The sequence below is a fragment of the Ochotona curzoniae genome, unplaced genomic scaffold, assembly GCF_017591425.1.
Source record: "Ochotona curzoniae isolate NIBS_2020 unplaced genomic scaffold, NIBS_Ocur_1.0 contig_3432, whole genome shotgun sequence".
In the NCBI taxonomy this organism is placed as follows: Eukaryota; Metazoa; Chordata; class Mammalia; order Lagomorpha; family Ochotonidae; genus Ochotona; species Ochotona curzoniae.
The window spans coordinates 10,119,226-10,140,341 of record NW_024465859.1 but is presented as its reverse complement, the minus strand read 5'-3'; the positions used below and the strand labels follow the sequence as shown (position 1 = coordinate 10,140,341).

Here is a 21,116-nt window from a genome sequence, read left to right as displayed (position 1 = left end):
AGTGGGTTGAGAGGTGGCTGCAAGAAAGCCGAACCACCTCAGGACCTCCTGCCTTCCCCAAACCATTTGAACCTGACCTTCCATGAGGTCCTGGAAGATACAATGAAGGTCCTCAAGATATCGTCCTAGATTGTGCAAACAGGCCCCAAGCACAATGACAAGTTGTCCTAAGAGAAACATCAAAGAGAAACCCAGAAGCAGGGAAGGCCACATGAGGGCCGAAGCAGAGACGCAGCCACCAGCTGAGGGGCTGCTAGAGTCACTACAAGCTGCAAGGAACAAGGGAGGTTTGTCCCCTGGAGCCTTCGGAATGACTCCTACTGCAGAGCTGAGGGCAGCTGTCCATGGCTGTAAACTACCCACTTCATGGTCATGTGTGCAGGAAGCACAGCCCACACACACAGTTACGGCTACCAAGGAGAAAATGGAGACATGGGATCGGGACTTGGCGGGGGTGGACTTGGGTGGGGGGGCAGCGAGTAGTGGCGTCAGGTCTCACTGAGGAGTTAGCCTGAGTCACTGGAGCACGTGGGAGAGGGATGTTCAGAGGGAACAGCAAGTGCACACAGTCGGCCTGTGAATAACCTTGCTGTGTTCAAGGACAGCACTGGGATATGGGAGGGTACACGGGAGGCTGGGAGCCAGTGCTGGTCAGCTGGGAAGCACTCAGAGACCCTGGGAAGAAGTACGGCTCTTCCAACTGAAACCTAAGAAATGTTCCAGAGTTGGAAAGATCTGCAGATTCCCTAGCTGCATAGACAAAGAAGGAAATTATAGACATTTATTAAATTAGTAAATATGGGTATGGTATGAACATCCTAGTAATTGGGTTTAGACAAAAATCCATTTATTGTTCAATTCACAGAACCCGCTGACCTGTATAATTCTACATGATGTGACAACACGACCTGAGAAGGCAAGACACCACAGGACACAGTAGAAAACCCTCCAGGGGAGCCTTTATTTCATTCAGTTCTAGTTTACAAGGTGGCTTTTCAAACTGACTGTGCCTGATTGGTTGGTAGCACAGACCCTAACCCCTTGGTAGAACTCCTTGGCAGGCCCCAGGATCCTGGGATCTCTGGATGGGTGGAATGGGATCCAGAATGCCATTGCCTCCTTCCAACTGGATCCTGAGGAAATGGATGTTGTTCCAGTCACTACTTCAGAGATCAGACCTAGTGCATTTACATGCTGAGAAAATGTATCTTTCGCTACAACTCCTGAAATGCCTAATGTTCATCTGTTCCTGACCTATAAAATTCCTTTCTTTTTCACATTATCTTTCCTGATTGCTTCTTGTTATAAAAACAAAATAAAATGTGGGTTTATTGTGCACATTAACACGTCCATATAGAAAAACCCACAGAGGTTTTATATACCACTTACAGTGACAGCTCAAGATAGAAAGTGAAGAAGAAAGAATATGAAATATTAGACTAGCTGTGAAATAAGATGACCTAAGATGATACTGCTTCTGCATCCCAGAATTTTCCTGCACCAATTTTTGTACAGGGAACAAATGTCAAAAATCTGGTAGTTAAAAATATACAGATGCCATCCTGGAGACTGTCCCTCCCCAGACCCTCCCAATTTCCAAATAACAGGGATTTTTTTTTTCAAGTTTTATTCCCTCTTGAAATTGCACAGAAAAAAAAAAATATGTGATATTGTAGCAGTGTATCCCTGTAAAGAACTGCAATTTACCAAGACCTTAACGCATCTTGAGAACTATCTTACTGAAAGAATAGTGATGGAGAAGAAAACAATTTTTACCCCCATCTGAGGTATCAACTTGATTTTGGGGGGATACAAATGCTATGAATCAGACAACTGTAGCAACAGCCATCCATGACAACAAAAGCAAGCTTGTGATGGTCTCTAGGTTACTGTGAGTTGTCTATTAAAGTTCGTCGTGATTTTTGGTGAGGTCTTCCCCATAATTGGTAGCTTGACTTCCAACAAACATGTTCCAGTTCTCCAGTATCTCCTCTTTCGTGAGCTTCTCATCCTGTGGGAGAGAGGATACAGTTGTCAGGAATTGCTCGGCGTGATAACTGTGGCACTGGATGCACTGGCAGTGTCTCAGGTATCACCTTTAATAATTCAGCACCAGGACAGGTGTTTGGTGGAGGAGTTCAGGTGCTGCTTGGGATGCCCATATCCTGTATCACAGTGTCTGGTTCAAGTCCTGGTTTCACAGTGATTTAGCTTTCATTCATGGGGGTGGTGGGGCGGGCAGCAGGTGACCTCTCAAGGCCACCCATGTGGAGGTTCCCTATTGAGTTCCAGACTCCTAGTCGGAGCCAGCCCCAGCTGCTGCAGGGCCTTTGGGGAGTGAATGCAGAGATGGAAGATAATACTCTCTCCCTCAAATGAAATGAAAACAAAATAATTCATTTAAGAATTCCAGAAGTTGCTGGACCTCCTTCATCTCCCATTTCAGCCCTGCAGAGCTCCCAGCTGGAATAGCCTCCTGTGAGGAAGCTACACTGAAGCTCATCAGGTGAGTCCCTGGGTAGTTGAGCAGCTAGAATCCATGTCTGTCCAGAGGCAGTGTGGCCCACCCAAAACAGGCCCGAGAATTCGGCTTCCCTTTCAAGGTCTAACTCTGCAGCCTGAGAATTTGGAGCAATAAGTAAACTGGTAAGAGGTGAGGCATTTTCTTCTTCTTTTTTTTTTTTATAAATCTTATTTATTTGAATATTTTGAAATCTTAGGCACTAGATCTGGAAATGTGAGCTTGTCTGAGCATTTCTGGACTTCAGCAGGGTAGAACTCCTCGTGCCTAGCACTATCTGGTGACCAGGGTGGGTACTGTGGTACAGCAAGTTAAGCTGCCACTTGAGATACCTGCTTATGGTCTTGGAGTGCCTTGGATCAAGTCCTGCCTCCACTTCCGCACCAGCCTCCTGCTGATGCACACCCTGCAAGGCAGCAGGTGATGGCTCAAGTACCTGCGTCCTTGCCACCCACATGGACGACTCAGAAGTTCCTGACGAGGTCTAGCCTGGCCATGGCTGTTGCCAGGGGCGAAGCAGAGGTTGGAAGATCTCTCTCACTATCAGTCTCTCTATATCTCTCTCTGCCTTTATGTGTATAATAACAAATATCTTGAACAAATATTTGGTGACTGAGCAAACAGATGAACAAGTTCCTCTGAGGGCAATGTAGAATATACTTCTCCAATCCATGTCCCACCAACAAGAGTTAGGAGTTAATGGTTCTGCAGTCCTAGGCATGACTGAGGGCAAGCCTGTGGCCCCTAACAGGCTCTCTAGGAACATCTGGACTGCAAGAATTCCCATGGCTTATTACTGCCTTGGCTCAGATCTCCAGGGCTCCACTGCAAGGCAACAATGGAAAGTCAATAAGGACACCGTCACAGGCTCACACTATTGCCAGAGAAGCAAACAAATCTAGTCTTATCTAAACTTTGTTCCTTCAATCAATGAGGACAGAAGCAAAGGAAATACCTTGTTCTTATCCGACTCATACACCAGGTGCCTGGCCTCGGCCTGTGCATGGTCGTAATCTTGAGGGAGGATCCAGTGGCGAATCTCATCTTTGTCCAACTTCCCATCCTTGTTCAGGTCCCGGAATTCATCGAACTGCTCCCGTTCTGACACAACCCAGTCTGGCTCAGGGCCATTCTCCTCGTGGGAGAACATGTCCGCTGGAAGGGAAAGTTGCTTTAAGTTACAAAACAGAAATCTCAACTTGCCGCATTTCTGAAGGAAGACAGCCATCAACAGACCTAACTCACCTTGCCAGAGGACAGTTTCTTGGGGCTCATAATGCAATGCCTGAGCCCCTGGGAAGGCCACAGGATAGAAAACACAGACACAATCTCAGGAGCCAGAAGGAGAATTCCAGCTCTTAGTTCAGCGACTGAGATTCAGCTACCTGATTCAAGTGGCTGAGCCTTACGTTTCCTTGACTACACAAAGCAGAAAGTTTTACAAATCATAATGAAGAGCAAATAGGTCATTCACATGAATGCCCTTGGCAGCCAAAGCCTGGCACAAAACCAACACAGACACCAAGATGGAGAACTCTCCAAAGTCCAGATAGGGCACAAAGCGTTCCCAATACATTTTCCCAATTGATTTGATCAAAGAAGTGACGTTGTTACTCCCATTTCACAAGTGAAAACATGCATGGCTTTATCAAATGAACCATGGAAGGATGAGCTCAAGGCTGCGTGGGAACACGGTCATTCTGCTTCCAACCCAAGTGTTCTTAACCAATGTTTAGTGCTGCTGTTGTGTATATCTTGCCATTTTATTTCATACGGAACAATTCTCTAAAGCAGATCATTATCCCCACTTTACAAAATGGCAGGAAAATGAAATGGAAGGAGACATTTATGCATCGCTTATTTTAGCATCGGGTTTTGCTGGAAAAGAAAAATGCTGGGGGCAGTTTCTCTTTAATGGAAGCACAGTTTAGAAATGTCAAATGCTGAAAAAAATGAAAAAATAAAACCCTCCTTGTAAAAAGTTTCAAATAGGAAAAAAATGTTATAATGAGAGTCAATATAGAGAAAATTTTTCATACCAAAATTTCAATATGAGCTTGTCATATACTATCTGAAAATCCCACCGTGAACCATTGTTTAAAAATAGTAACTTGACTGGATGCAAATCTCTCTCTTTTGAACCATTGTTAAATATATGAAGTAGAAAGCTGGGATTACAGTGTCACATGATGCAATGTAATCAATAAAAAACTATAAAAAAAGAAAGCTGGGATTACATCTGTTAAAAAATCAAACATAGAAATCAGGACTAAGAAAAAAACTTCAATATGCAACATGCTCTGTGCTAATGCTTCAATACAGAAAAACACAAGAGAAACGTCAGGTGGTGCAGATAATAATGAAGGAAAAGCAGATGTGAGATGCTTGCTCCAAGGGGACTATCAGACCCATGCCTGGCAAGGGCATGTTGTATTTGAGAAAGGATAATCACATACATCCTGAGCTACATCCAATTCTCCAAGGATGAGTGCTACTTACTCCCATTTTTCAGATGAGGAAAACCGAGTTCACATAGCTACTAAGTGAAGTAGCCAAGGTTTTTAATTCTAGTACCTTGTCCATCATCCCACACCACCATCAGCCCTGTCTAGAGAGATGTCCCTGAAATGAAGTCACTTCCAGGGCAAGTCAGTTCATCTTATACCCATGATAACAAGTCACTCAGAATTCAATTTCCAGGCTTCATGGCCTTCTCTTTCTCTCCAGTGCCACATGTTACAGAATGGAGTATTTCTTTTAGGCAAAGCCATTCAAAGACTTTTGTCCCCGATTTTGCACCATTTCAATGCAGAGTTCAGGAGGGCTGGGAAAAGTACACACTTTTAATCAAAAGCTCCACATTGTTTGTTTTAATCCTTCAGTCTCTTCTGTCAGCCTAATTCCATCACTGCTTGGCAGCCGTGTGTGCACCCGGCCAGAGGAAGGCTCTGCTGCTCAAGCCGGTGATGTGGCTGCCAGCACCTGCTATGCTGCAAAGGTGCTGCCACCAAGATCACTTTAATTACTGTGGTGAGAGCTACCTGTCTGCTACCAATGACAGACAGGGAACAGAGTTCAGTTTCTCACAATCAAAAAAAGCTCCTAATGATTGGAAGCAACTCTGTCCATCGTTGCCGAAGGCACCTGTTCTTAGGTATACAGTGGCAAAATGCCACTGGCCATGGAAACGGAGACAGGGCGGCCCAGTCTCTGGCTATTCATTCGGAGGTAATCAGGTGCTTCTGTAAAGTGTGTACATTAACTGATATAAATCTCATCCTTCTTCCATAGGTCAACCCTTGATCAAAATTTCTCTACCTCCCTGGGATGGGAAAAACAGACCGGCATGAGAAAGCAGCCTGTGACACGAGTTACATGCCATGGTGGCTGGTGGGGGTCAAGGGGAAATTTCCCCGCTGCCACTCAGGGCTCCTGGGAAGCCCCCACCCAGCAAACATGACTTTTGAGCCAAGGTCCCCAACCCTGAGTCTCAGTTGGTCAGTACTCAATTACCTGAAGACACCATTCTTGGCATTGCTATGTGGAGCCCTTCACAACATGCTAGGTCCCTGCCCCCACTCCGCCCCAAAGAAAGGAAAATCCTGTGGGCCATGCTGTTGGGCAGCTGTCCGCTTTGCAAAGGGATGGACAAGAGGGCAGCTTTGGAGTCTCCAAGCAGTGACACTGACCACAGCTGCGCTGACACAGCTTCAGGACTCCATTATCATGGTCTGATTCTGGAATGTGCTCCAGCCTCAGGCAACTGTGGGCATTCCAATCCCATTCTCCAGTGGAGCCAGCGGGTGGACAGTCTGGCAGGAGGTAGGGAGCCTGTTGGTCTCTTCCTCAGTGAGCACATTCCTGATATTACAGTACTGGCGTGGATGTGACACATTGGGCTGGAATGCCCTCCACACTGGGAGGCCACAGCAGTGCTACCTACAGCCTTGCACCTGTTGTTCAGCAACATCTGGGGAAAGTGGCCAGACATGGGGGTGGAGGACTGTCTCCCAGGCAGCAAAGCTGACAGGGACTCCAGGCTCAGCACTCACCAATATACTCATCCTGATCCACAAAGCCATCCCCATTCTTGTCAATGTCTTCCAGAGTTTCCTAGGAGCAAAGGGAAAACAGAATGTGAGATGAGCCATGGGCTGGAATTCAAGCTGCGAGTCCTATTGTCCTGCTCTGTCCAGCTTCAATGGTTGAATGCCTGATGACCTCTGGCTCACCTTCCTTACCTCCCTGGGCATCAGTTGCTTATCTGTCAGTGGTTTCTGTGCCTACACCCTCCACCCCACAATTTCAGGAACAGAGCACTCTCTCTTCCTGGGTTGCTTTGATTATATCAAGTAAGTCTGCCAAGTCAACCATCTCCTCCTCCTACCTGTTCTTTCCTTGAGGGACCTGCCAGGAACCCAAAGTAAGAACTATAAGGTTAGCTGATCTCAGACAGGATTCTAGTGCTAACTAGACCATGAACTCTGAGTTGGTGTCTGAGAAACAGGAAACAGTGGATAATTAAAAAATAAAAGTAGCTAGTACTGACTTTTAAGTATGCTCTGTTTTTAGTGTATCTGACTCCTTAGGTAGGTTTTTTATTTTCCTTTTGTTAGCCATAGTCAGTAATTCAGTGAGCGTACAGTTCAATGAACCTGAAGACAATCTACTTGAGGATCATTTTCCATCTTTGTATTCTTCTGGCAAGGGACCTGATGGTTGTTGGGTGATAAACAAACGATTCTTAGAGCCACAGCCCAGCCATTAGGGTCACGGTGCTTATGGAGATGAAGCCTGATGCAAAAGCTGGACCCATCCAACCACTAACTGGGTCCCTAAAATAACCCATGGTTGATTAGAAACCAAAGCTTTCACCACCTACTTCCCAGCACCAGGGCAGGTGGAACTGGATCAAGACATGGGCCCAGGGAACAAGTGATGGAATGTATTTGATTGCCATAGGGGAAAAACAAAAGAAATGCGACACAGCAAGACAGGAAATCGCTACATTCAGAGCCTACACAGCTACGTCCCACCCTAAGCCTGGAGTCTGATCCCTCTTCCTTCCAAAGACCCACCACAAAGGCAGCATCCTACCTAGCCATACTACTTAACTTATTTAGGTTTCCACATGGTTTTAATAATCCAATACATCCTTGTTTCAGAGCCTTTGTCTAACTCCCTTAAAGTGGAAAAACACAGCAGTTGAGCTAACTGCTCACCAAACTCATGTTCTCTCTAAGAACATATCTGAACTCTCTTTCCCAGGTTCCTCATACCTAGGCAGGGCCAGATTGGAATCTAAGCAGAAGGGGCGTGCCAGTCTATAGCCAGAGAGCCAAGATGTGTGGTACCCTCTCCTCCTGTTCTCCTCAGTCCTCCTGTTCGCCTCTCTCACAGCTGGCTATTCCCAGGAGGAGCCTGAGGCCACAACACAGAAGTGACTTTGGTATCTGACAGTACTCAGAGGGGAACTGTCAAGGTGATCTATGTGGCTAAGACCATCTATCCTGGACTTTAGAATAAGCAAGAAGCAAGTTTCCATTGTGTTCCCTGAGCACTGCTAAAGCTGCCTATCACAGCAGCCTGTCTGCCCTGGCTACCATCCTGGGTACACAGGTACTCCAGTGGCCCCACTTCAGAGGTCTCCAACTTTCTTCTCGTCATTGATCTTACCAGCACCACAATTTCCTTCATATGTTCAAACTCCTCGGGGTGCAGAAAAGCTGTGAACTCCTCCCGAGTGGCCGTCAGGTCCCCATCGACGTCTGCAGCCTTGAACCTCCTCTCGTCCCGTGGCAGCATCTTCTTAAAGGTGTGATGATCTGAAGAGTCAGAAAACTCCGTGGGGTTCCCTGCAGGACAGACACAGAAACGTCACAACTGTGCTGCTAAGGAAAGCACTTCCTTCCGGGTCACCCATCCTTGGAGCCCCAGTGGTCCACACTGGATGCAAGTGCCTGCCCTGCCAAGTTCTTTAAAACCTTTCAGCTAAGGATGTCTCTATTGTCTGGCCATCCAAGCCACCCCATGACCTAGGCCATGGTGACTTACTAGGAGCATTAACACCAATGGTTAAGAGCACAGCCCAATGCCCTACTTCTTTTTGCTGCACTCTGCTTTCATCATGTCATTCCTTGATTTATAACATTCAAAAGCTCCCTGGTGCCCATGACATCTTGTCTAAATGTCCCTGCCTGGCTTTCAAGATCCCCTGCATTTGCCCATGCATGCATGTTCACTCCTCACTGTCTTTTCCATGCACACAACAGGTTTGCATCCCAGGGCTTTTGCAAACACTCCCCCATTCCCTTAGTCTAGCCTCCTTTATCTTGAAGCCCTGGCCATCACTGAACACACTGCTACATCTGCACCCTTCCATTGGCCCACATTCTCCATGAACAATTCTATTTCTCCCAATGTAAGCCCATTTTTCAAGGCCCGGGTCTCAAAGCCCCCTCTGTCAGGAAGCCTTCCCTGACTGCTTCAGCCCACTCTATCCTTGCTATCTAGAATTCCACAGCTTACACACATCCCTTCTGTTCTCTTTGTGTGTGCCCCTGAGAGCAAACTCAAACATACTGGCAACCTAAAAGCTTTTTGGAAACAAAGAGAGACAGAACTCCCACTTGCTGGTTTAATCCCTGAATGCCTACAAGGTCAGGGAGCCAGGAACTCAATGTAGGTCTCCCACATGGATGGCAGGAACCCAATCACCTGAGCCATCATCACAGCTTTTCAGGGTCAACATCAGCAGGAAGCAGGAGTCAGCATTGGGGTGAAGGACTAAACCCCAGCTATCCAATTGGAGGTGTGGGTGTTCTAATGGGCAGTTTAGCTGCTAGACTGGATGTCTGCCCCAGGATATTATTAGCTCCTCACGCCCCCTCCCCCACTGTATATACTCTGAGAAGCAACTCAGTACATTTCTTAGTAAGCAGAAGATGTTACACAAGCAGCTTCTCCTTAGGAGGTTGTGACATCGCTGCAAAGGGTGTCAACACAGCCAGAAGAAAGTAGCTCATCTGCAGGAAAGCTTATGCCCAGGCTCCAGCTGTGTGATCCCTCTACAGAGCTCCTTACCTAAGTAGTAACCGTAGGTGGCCTGTTTGTATTCTTCCCAGGAAATTTTATCATCCTTGTCCCTATCATAATCCTTCCAGACTTTGGCAACATTATCATAAATGTATCTTTTCTGCACCCTTTTGATCCAAACTTTCAGCTCCTCTGTGGTGACATAGCCATCCCCATCACTGTCGATTCGATCAACAATCTTCCTGCAGTAAGAAGACAAAAAAAATTATACACATCCAGATTCATATGATCTTGGACCAGAAAGCTGGCACAGTCTAAGATGCACAAAAGTGTACAACAGAATCATTGATGCATTGGTTCCAAAAGGATCAGAGAGGTGAAACTTTTCAAGTGGATACACTTCTCCTGCCTCACTGCCAGTGGCAGACACTACTAAGGGGTCACGACCCTCCGTCCTGATAAACCTACACAAGACCGCAGAATTCTTCCCAGGGCAGCACCCTTGGGATAGCCATTTCCAACTGATCCAATCTGCTCCACAAGATAAGCCTGTGGGGTTCCCCTGAGGTAGTCCAACTCCCTTACTGTAGAGCAATGGGAAGTGAAGGCCACAGAAGTCAAGTGATCACACCCTTTTTGTGTAAATGGGTAAGCACCCAGGTTTTCTGGTTCCAGGGCCCAATCCAAAAAATGGGAAAGTCTGGGGAAACCTAAGAGTAAGTTTTTTCTTAAGAAACAAAAATGAGAACAGATTTGACTGTTCAAAGCACAAAATGTCAGGGATGAAAGGGCGTGGGCACCACAGAAGCCAATGGAGAAAGCTGACCAAGCACGCAGCCTCACTGCCAGTCCCTTGCAGCTCCCAACACAACTCAAGAGCCAGACCTCCCGCCATCTCCAGCTCCACAGCTGGCCAGCCCACTGGGCTCCCCCAAACTGCTGGGCTCACAGAAGAGGCTTCAGGCCAGGGACTCACTACTGTCCATCTCTAGGCCAGACAGTCCCCATCTCCTTGGAAACCTCAGTGGCACCCACACTCTACTGCTTAGAATTAGTAAGTTTCATGTGCATTCACTTCTCTACTTGTGGCTGAAATTCTATGAACTCCAGTGGGAGTTCTATGCCTTATCAACATAAATTCTAATTGGCAGTTAGTTTTCTATTAAAAAGGGAGAAAGAGTCAGTTTCACAGTGGGATGGACAGAACATGCTGTAGCCATACTGGGGACAGGAAGAGTGAAGGCGGGAGATTGAATAAACATCTTCCTCCTCTTAAGGAGCCCAAGCACCTCTCAGCTCCAAAACAGCCCTTCATTTGCAATTTTAACAGATCTCCAGACCAAGTGATGGAGCTGCAAGTACCTTCTGGCTTCTTTCCAGGAACTTCCAGCCACACCCAGCAGAATCTCTCCACCCTGCATAGAGCTGAGCTTACCTAGAGTGTGCCAGGCACTGCTGCAGTCCTGGCAATACCACAGTGAGGTGCCCGATGGTCAGCCCAGACCAAATGAGAAACAGGCCATGACTGGAAACTTCAGACAACACATCCCTTTTCTGGAGGGAAGGACAACTAACATGTCTCCTTCCCCCAAATGCAGGGTGTAGTAAAATCTGACATGTAGCAGGGGCTCAACAGATAAATATGTTGGAAGAATAACTAAGATCTTAGCATGCCTCTTTAAGGATCTTAAGAGTGAGATGTTGGGAGAGGTCAGCATAATATAGAGAAAGCTGAATGCTTTCATCAGAGTCCGTGGCTGCTGGCCCTGGCTCCGATGATCCATTACCTGTGCGATGGGCCAAGGACATGAGTCTCAATTTCCCTACCTGTAAACTGGACAACCTACTTCCCAAGGACTATATCGTGTGTAGGGAGTGGGGTGCAGGGAGCAACAGGACCTTTCCTCAAGAAAGCCAAAGTTCTAGATTGCTGTGGGTGGAGAACTCAGTAAACACTCGGCAGGGAACAGAATAGAGAACAGAAATGAGCAAGGTCTCTATGGCAACCCTAAAATGCCCTGGCAGCCATCACATAGCACTGAGCAGCCCTGCTGCAGATGCTGACTACCTGGCTGGGAAGGGGGGGTTCACGGCACGAGGAAGAGCCAGAAGTCAAGGTCCGGCCCTGGCCTCTCTCTGGCTTCACAGAGGAGCAAAGAAGGCACAATTTGTTCAAAGCCCGTGGTATACTTGTGTCCTAGTGCAACCCACTTCACACCTCTCTGGTCTGGATGTCCACTAGGGCCCGAGGGTTGTCACACCTTCAGAACCAAGGATCAGGGGATAGTGACAAAGTTGCCTGGATCCAGCCGCGTCCTTTCTTCAGCAGCCCAGGCTGTGATGGGACTGTTGGAACAAAAGCTGTGGACAGAGGTGTGGCTTCTTACACACTCAGCTGCACTCCAAACTGGACCCATAATTTCCAACACTTCTAGCCCACCTCTGGGCTAGGTTTGTCTTCCACATGAATGGGACATCCAGGAAGCCCCTGGTGACTCAGGCCAGACACTGGGACATTACCCTCGATTCTCCCACACCCAGGTAAGGGCAGGAGCTGCCAGTCTGCCTCTCGCATGCCTGCATTCACCTTCTCCTGCCATCAGGATGGGCCAAGCACAGGTTAGGCATTCATCACATCTTCCCTGCCCATGGTCTCCCAAAGTGCTTCAGTGCCACCCTCTGAAGGATGTGGAGGTACTTCAGTGCGGCTACGACACTTTAGCCACCTACAGGATGGCATCCCATCTTCACCAGGCTGAGGTCCTTGTGTCTGCCTTGGCTTCCCTCGCCTGTCCTTTTACAGCCTCAACACTCCTAACGCCCCAGAACAGGACTCCAGACTTCCCTCAACGAACTCTTGGGTGATGTCTCTCCCCTGCCTGGACCTCACACAAGCTCTGAATCATTCCTTTTACTGGGGTGACCCCAACCTGCTTCTGAGGTTCCTCCAGGGGTATGCACTGTGGCTTCTCCATGCCACCATTGCTTGGTACCTGGCATACAGTGGCCTTGCAAGTATTTGTTGCCTAAAAGGATGACTGGAATAATGTGTATGTGTATATATATATATATATAAATGAGACCCATACCAACTCCACAGGCACTTGTCATCACTACTAGGCTCACCTAGGCTGATGGAGGTTTTCAACCTGTCTCCCTCCTCCTTTCCAGTGACAGTGTCTAATGGCTGCCATTGACTGAATCTGTCACCAAGTACCTCTAAACAATAGGACAGACTGAACTTCTCAATGGCCCTCATTGTAGAGTCCCCTAAGGAGAAGAGAAAGTATTTCTCCAGAAAATAAAAGGTGATTGTTTCAAGGGGACTTTGAAGTTCAAAGATCTTTTTTATCTGAGCAGGCAGATGGTGCACCTACACAATAGGTGTAATTTATCCTCAGAGCCTAACTAAGCCCACTGGCATTTGGGAGCCCCCACAGGCACAGGGATGACTGTTTTCTATAGAGGATGTGAAGGGCCTCCTCTTAAAGCAGGTCCAGGGTGCCCAGTCAGCAGGGCAGGTGGGTCTGCTGGGACCAGGCTGGCCACAGATCCCCACTGTGGCAGGATTGCCTAGTAACTTTGCATGATGTCCCAAGTGTCTCCTTGAGGATTCGAGGTGGGGCCAGGGTGTCCCAGGATCTTTCTGGCTCTGGATTCAAAAGCTTTGCCACTGTCCCTGCCAGCCTCCAGCTCTCCCTCTCCCTTGCCCAACACGGCCAGAGAACTGAGTGGTTCTGTGGGCACTGCTGGGATGGACACTTGGAGACCAGTTCCATGGCTGCTCACCCCTATCTCTTATGCCTACCTGTGACTTCTCCACGACTGGCTTTTTTTTTTTAAGTCCTGACGTCAGATTTAGGGGGCAGTAGGCGAGAACACCACAGTCGAAACCTCCATCTCCTGCAGCCTTCATCCTTTCCCCATATATGTCCACCCTGCCTCCTACCCACCCCCACCCCCACTCTGCCCTCTTAGAGAAAGTCGCAGCCCCTCTCTCTGGGAATGGGGGGCAAGAGAAGTGCACGGGTGGGGGAGCACTCAAGTCACCACAGGTCCTCTCCGACAAACTCTCCTTTTGTACTCGCTCTCCAGTCCCTTCTGATGCAACCAGGGGAGGGGGCGGGCCCTCGCCGCCCTGGCTCCCGCGCTGCTGCCACGTTCTCGCCTCCCCCGAGGGAAGCCTCCAGCCGGGGCGTGGCGGCGACCTCCACGCGAGGCTCGTAGGGACCCTGCCCCGCCAGCCCCCCACGCCCCGCGAACCCGGGCTCCAGCTCTGGGGGGGCAGGGGTGCGGCCGGCACCTGCGCGGGGGGTCCCCGACCCCGTGGCCTCACCCCAGCCTCTCCTTGCTCTCCTCCGGCGTGAGCTGATCGAAGGTCTTGGAGTCCTCTTTGCCCAGGAAGGCCTCGTGGTCGTACTGGAAGCTCTGGTTATCTTCGGGCGGCCGCTCGCCCAGCTCCGAGTCGGGCCGCACCACGCGCTCCTTGCGCACGGTCGGCTTGGCCCGCAGCGTCCGCGGGGCCAGCGCCAGCGCCAGCAGCAGCCCCAGGGCGAGCCCCAGGCGGCGGCCGCACACCATCGTCCGGCCGAGAGGGCGGCCGCGAGCCAGGCTGCAGCGAGCGGCGAGAGCGGCGGCTCCGGAGCAGCGGCGGCGGCGGCGGGGAAGGGGCGGGCCGGCGTGCAGCGGCTGTGCCCGCCCCGGGAGCCGGCGGAGGGGGGCGCGTCCCGGCCGGCGCCCGGCCGCGGAGGGAGGCCCCGCTCACGAGCCCCATTGGCCGCGGCCGGGCCGGGGGACGGGCCCGCGAGGAGGAGGCCGGGTCCCCCCGAGCCACGTCGCCGGCTCGGGTGGTGGGCGCCCGGCTCGGGTTTCGCCTCCGCGGCCCCTCCCCGCGATCTCGTGCAGAGGGGCGGGCCCAGGCAAACAGGGCTGGGGACTGGAGGGCTCCTGGGAGACCGGGAAGAAGTTCTTTGTGGAGCAACAGATGGTCTTGGGCGCATTAGCTCAATGCCCCCCTATCCCAGTCACCGAGTTTCGGCGAACGCGAAGACAGGAGCCAGGACCCCCCGCTTGAACTGCCAGCCCCGCGCCCCAAGTTCAGTCCCTGACCCCTTTCACCACTCCCCCGCCCCAAGAGCTACCCAAGACGAATCCTCCCAGAGCAAAATTTGCAATCTCTGGCTACAACCCCAAGGGGCCCGGAAGGAGACCTGTCTGTCTGGACGGCGACCCCTGGAACTGGGGCGAGGAGGAAGGGCTGAGCTGGCACCGCAAGTGAGTCGGGGGTCCCTGTGCTCGGGGTCCTGTGGGCCCACGCTTGCGGGCAGCCCTCTGCCCCCTCGGTCGGCATTTCCGAGGCTGATGCTTCCGCTTTCAAAAGCTGGCAGCTCATTTCACACAAGCACTGGCTACGCGAATCCCATTTTATCTGTACGTTCGATTCGGGGGTCCTGCCGCCGTTGCGGCAGGGTCAGATCCCACCGAGCTCTGCAGTGACGGAAATGTTTGCCCTCTGGGCTGCCTGATCGGCGGGAAGTGGCGTGCTGCGCCTCGAACCCCGTACAGCAGGGGTTTTACTGAATCGGAACTGAGCCGCAGGTGGCAGACGGCTGCGTTTTGGAGTCTTGGAGGTGCGCAGCTCTCTTAGAGCCGTGATACCTTCTCACTCTCAGGGAAGCCCAGGGCCTCCATCCCAACCCCTCCCCAAAATGCACATTCCCTACCGCCTTGGAGGTTACATTCAAGATCAGTGGATCTCCTGAAGCCCCACCCAGCTGAAGAATTCCTAGAAAACTAGCCTGAGCTTGAAGAGAGAAGCCCGCCCCCCAGAGCCCCGGAAGTTTCCCCTACCTTACTTTGCGCCTTCACACCCTGATTCTTGGTATTCTAGCCAAGGTCACAAGGGCTGCTGCGCTTCTCCCTGCCGAAGGGGCGTCACGACTTTGTGGAGGGCAGCACAGATAACAACTACCTTTCTTAGCAAGTCTCCCTTCAGTCAACCAACAAGTCATTGCCGTGTGCCTGTCACCCCCTGGGCACCGGACTAGGTGCTGAGTGTCCAGTGGGGAACAAGATGATCATACTCTTTCTAGAACTGTGACCGACTGTTAATTCAGCCAATCAATCAACAAGCAACAGTTGTTAAGTGTTGGGACTCTGCTGGATGCTGCTTTGCCGAGCACCCGTGGCTTGTGAATCAGTGTGACACACGCACAAAGGCGTTTTCAGTGTTAGGGGGTGACATCCGAGGGACAGGCTTTGACTTGGGAATCAGTCAAGGAAGGCTTTCTGGAAGAAGCAACATCTAGGCTGAGACTGTAAGATGAGGTAGGCAGGGGGCATGTGGTTAAATGTGAGGATACCGCCCGATGTGAGCTGCCTGGTGGAGTTTGACCCCCGTGCAGTCCCGCTGGCCAGGCCAGTAGTGAGACAGAGGATCCAGCCGTTGGTGCCCCACCCCCACCCCGCCGCCAGTCTCAGCCGACTGGGCGTGGAATAAGTAGGTCTTGTGCGCGAGATCAATGAAGTTCCCAAGAACCAGCCTAGAGACTTGCATCTCCAGGCTTTTCTCTGAACGTGGAGACCGCTGCTCAGTGCAAAGGTCCAGACGCTTACTTGCTATGTTCTGTGTGCTGACAGGCAGGATGTGAGCTGTTCAGTTAGAATGGGAAGGGGAAGGAGGCCTGGCAGGGGCGGGGCTGAAAATAGAAAGGAATTAGGAAGGGAATGGGAAGCATGAGGTTTTGTTTTGCTTATTCACAACTTCTGCCATGGACTGACCTGGATCCCTGGGCTGAATCCAGACTCTTGGGAGTGAAGGATGGCATGCCCTTTGCCCTGGTTACAGCTGCCTGCCTGCCAGCCAGTTGTGGGTTCCAGCAACTGGACCGTTACAGAGGCAGTGTTGGCTCTATGGAACTTGCCAGAGAGTTCCGGCCCTGCTGTAAATCCTCGAGAGTTGACATCACTTCCCTTGGACTTGCCAGCATTATTTTCCTCTGCTGTCTCCCACAGGAATTTCACAAGTCCCTCATCCAAAGGATCAGGAAGGTAGATGGCACAAAACAGTGTCAGGATTGCCCTGTGTAACTGCTTTCTCACATTTCTCCCCATGTGCCTGGATGGAAAGACTGACTGAGTACCTCGTCAGCCTTCTCTGACTGAGGCACAAGATCCAGAAACCAGACAAGTGGCGTCCGGCAGAGGGCTGAACCAGTGGAAAGGAAAAGCCAAGGTTTCCCGCGGGTGAGCAGAGTGTGCTGGTTGGCTGCCTCTCCACTGACCGTAGTCAGAGCCTCCCAACTAGTGAAAAAGGCATAGTGTCTCCCATAATGCAAAGTGTGCAGTCAGCTCCGCGTCAGACCAGCAGGGCGAGGACATGGCCGAGCCACCAGAAGGGCTGGTTTTGTTTCTCCCTGAGGGAGAGCCAGAGAGGAGAAAAGTGCTTCCTTCCTTTACAGGAAGTAAAATTTCCCAGCAGACTTCCCGTTGCATGTCATTGGCCAGAGTTGTGTCAAGAACTTATGCCCGGCCTCAGGACAGGAGAGAGGAGTGACAATGCCGCGGGTGAGTGAGATCAATTAAGATTTGAACCCTGGATCAGTCTTCGAAGCACGTGGCTAGGGCTCTGCCGGTAAGAACAGCCGAGATTGGCTCTGTCTGCCACTGGGAATCCCAATGAGCCACTTTCACGTTTAAAATCACTTTGAGCATCTTTTCCTCCATCTACTACTCCACCAGTCAAAATTATATGAGCTCTTCCAGGCTAAACTCAAATGTCACCTTCTCCCTGATGTGTCTCCTCGTGCTTCTCTTCCACAAAATGCCTAGTGCCTCTGTGTCTCGTTGCTTTGGATGAATCAAGCTGCTTCGTGTGTCTTAATTCCAGTTTCCATGATGGGAATATTCACACGTGACTTCACACTCATGCCCAGACATCCAGAGATCAATATATTTATGGTCTTCTCATAGAAGTTGATCAATAGTTCACAGACTTGCTGAGAAATCGTGGACCATATCCTTTTTGTTCACCTTCATATACTTAACAATACCTGGCACAGTGACTCATTTCTAGTAGATGCCCCCCAAAGCAACTTGAATAAATAATAAAATAACAATACTAGCAATATCTACTTCTGTTCATAATGAAGTAAAGGAGGAACTGCATTGGCTCTCCCATTTGAGACAAACAGACTAAATATATGGACCAATAGTTTTCAAGACATTGGAAATCAAGCAAGGAAGGATGCTGCAGTCTGATAAGGTGAGAGCTAGAATTTGCATTAATTGCTAGATTAATTACTAGGTACTAGCACAGCGAGGAAGGACGGAGTTGGAGCATGGCTGATTCTCTGAGCTGAAAAGACAGAGGTGAGTGTCCCAAGAGGCCAAGTTGATCATAAATTTAGGGAAAGAGAACCCGAGAGAATACTACTGCATAGAAAAAGCACACAAAGACTTGCAGAGGGTCTCCTGTCATGGTACAGGCCAGTGGAAGCATGTGGGACCAAAGAATGAACCCCCTGAAGGACACAAAGGATCAGTGAATGCCAGGAGCAAAGCCTGCTCCCATCACTTAGACTGGGAGAGGCCCTAATTCATAGGATGCTATGAATTAACATCCTGTGTGAATGGTGGGGACTCACTGACCCCACGCCAATCAGGCCTCTGGAAAATGTCTAACAAGGCCCAGAAGCTCTACCTGTTTTCAAGAGCTTAACTCATCTCAGAAAAATGCTCAACAGAAGTTACAGGAAATACAAAATTATACAGCACCTAATAAGGTAAATGTCATCATTTCTAATATCCAATCAAGGAAGCAAGTCAGGAAACCATAATGAAAGTAATTAATCAACAAAACTGACCTAGAACTGACATACCTGTGAGAATTAACAGAGAAAATTCTCACAGTAATCATGATAATTATATTCAACACTTTTGGAAAATTCAGACGAAGTCATGGAAAACCAATAAATACAAATCGGAAGTCTAGAGATATATTTGATATGAAAATATACCAGGACTGGGGCAGGCATGGCTAGACAGAAAGTGGCACCTGCTGGCGGGTGTGTGGGCTGGAAAGTGGGGCCAGTTACTTTGAACTAGGCATCAATGCCCATTGACATGTATGAGAGCTGAATGGGATGAGGGATAGACTTGTCCAGTCTGCTGTACATACTGGCAAGCATGGGAACCAGGGCAGGGGGCAGGCCTAGTGGGGGTAATTGCGGGTTGTTCCACCTAGGCTGCTGGTTTGTGTGGGGGCCAAGTGTGTGGGGAGCAGGTTCGGGCTGAGCTGCAACACCTATTGGTTTGTGTAAAAGACAGGGCTGGAAACAGAACTGACCCAGCAATTGCAACAGCCAGCATATGCATAAGCTGATTGGGCCGATGGACTGTGCCGGACCCTGTATTGGCAAGCCACACACAAGAATCAGGTCTGAGAATCAGCTCAGATGAAATTCCTTTGGGGATCCTTCCAACTGAATCGCTGGACTCAGAATCCCATCCATGAAGAGAACTGCAGGTTCCGTCGTCTGACCGTGGAGTGCATGTGTCGAAGCTGAGCCTCTTCAGTGGTTTAGATGTAGCAGTAGACAGCATATCCAGGTGCACATATCCAGGAGAATATCGCAGTACATTAGAACCTATGGAGGACACCTGGTACCATGTGAGAGGACAGAACAAATAGATCAACTACCCCAGCCAAGTATTGGCAGTAAATATCTGGGCAAATAGGAACTCTAGGATGTACTATGTCAACCAGTGGATTCTAAAGCATTTTCATAGTGCTTGGAGTGGCGAGATTGGCAGTAATTCAGAACTGTTGAACTATCAAAACCTCATGAACGGGACCCTCAGAGCATGTCCCACATTGGGGACATCCAAGTGTACAGAAGCGTATGGGAGGCTGGGTGTGGCTTCTCTGCTTGACCCTCACCCCCCTCGGCTTACCCTAGATACAGGAAGTAAGAAAAAAAAGAGAATGTGGAAATAGTGATCTCACCCACCTCCCTGTAGCCCTGACATTATCACCCTAATCAACTATCCTCAAAAACAAATATAATTAAAAAAGAGAAAATATACTATAGAAATATACTATAGGAATGCCATAGATTAATAGACTGGATTAAAAAACAAAACCCATATGTTTATTGTCTGGAAGAGACACACTTCAACAAAGATCAGTGGAAACTATATCACATGGGTTTTGTTGTTTTCCGTTGTTGGACTCTCTGCCATTGTCCATGCCCGCAATGATGGACATATGACTGTTTGTGAAGAACTATGTTAGTAATGACATAGAGGAACTAGGTGGGGGGAAGGGAATTGGGGCTAGGATAAGGGAATATGGAACTGTATCATAAAATGAAAATAATAATAATAAAATGTAAAAAAAAGATTAACGGAACAACTGTTGCAGGAGGAAAATGTTAATGAACTTGAAGACGGCAATAAAAACTATCAATTGCAACAAAGATGAATTCTAAAAAAGAAATGGAATCAGTGATTTCTAGAACAGCCTCAAATTATATACATTATTAAATATGCATGATTACATAATTTGAGTCTGTGAAGGGTGGGCAAAAAATATATTTGAAGAAATAGCGGCCAAAGTTTCCAAATTTGATGGATACTCTAACCCAGATTCAGAAGCACAACAAATCCTAAAATTCCACTGCGGCATGTCACAAATTGCTTGGAACAGTGATAAGGATCTGAAAAACAGGCGGAGAAAAATGATGTTAGGCAAGTACTGTCAATGTAATAGTAATATCAAATATGTTATCTTTTAAAATAAATGATTTACTTTTATTTGCAAGGTAAAATACAGAGAGAAAGAGACAAAATGAGAGATCATCCATTTGCTGGTTCACTCCCCAAGTGGCTGCAATGACTGGGGCTGAGCTGATCTGAAGCCAGGAGTCAGGAGCTTCTTCCAGGTCGCCCATGCACATGCAGGGTCCTAAGACTCTCTGCTGCTTTCCCAGGCATAAGCAGGGATCTGGATCAAAAGTGGAGCAGCCAGAACTAGAACTGGCACCTAAATAGAATTCTGGTGCTGCAGGTGGAAGAAAAGTTTGTTGAGCCACTGACTCAGCCCCTCAACTTTGTTATCTTAAAAAATGCTTTTAAGATTTATCTGAAAGGCAGCATCGGAGAGAGAGAGAGAGAGAGGAAGAGAGAGAGAGAGAGAATCTTTCAGCTGCTGGTTCACTCTGCAAATGGACACAATCACAATGTTGGCACTGGACAAAGTTGAGGTCAGGAACCATGAATTTCTTCCAAATCTCCCATGTGAGTGCAGAATTCCAATCGCTTGGGCCATCCTCCGCTGCTTTTCCAGGCATGTTAACAGGGAACTGGATTGGAAATAGAGCATGTAGGACATGAACGAATGTCCATTTGGCATATCGGCATTGGAGGTGGAAACTGAAACCTGCTATTGCATGACCCTGGCCCCCATATCTTAATATATTTTTATTCCTGTTAGTATAAGCAAAATGGTGCCCCTATCAAACTCAGATTTTGAATCTCTAACCCCTAGTGTGACTAACTT

The 21,116-nt window shown here is 49.0% G+C and overlaps 1 protein-coding gene across 2 annotated transcripts; it reads right to left on the bottom strand.

Annotated features, from left to right (window-relative positions):
- Positions 1 to 932: 932 nt before the first annotated feature.
- RCN1 (reticulocalbin 1) lies at positions 933 to 14,209 on the bottom strand. Of its 2 annotated transcripts, none has more exons than XM_040980054.1 (6): positions 13,893 to 14,209; positions 9,593 to 9,798; positions 8,198 to 8,376; positions 6,574 to 6,634; positions 3,477 to 3,676; positions 933 to 2,011 (listed from the first exon to the last, which is right to left on the bottom strand). In XM_040980054.1, the coding sequence occupies exons 1-6, from the start codon at positions 14,135 to 14,137 to the stop codon at positions 1,904 to 1,906; spliced, it is 999 nt and encodes a 332-aa protein (XP_040835988.1). In that variant the 5' UTR covers positions 14,138 to 14,209; the 3' UTR covers positions 933 to 1,903. The 2 variants fall into 2 exon arrangements, with proteins under 2 accessions (XP_040835988.1, XP_040835987.1); XM_040980053.1 differs by having other exon boundaries at positions 9,605 to 9,798; positions 13,893 to 14,205.
- Between the last annotated feature and the right edge of the window lie 6,907 nt (positions 14,210 to 21,116).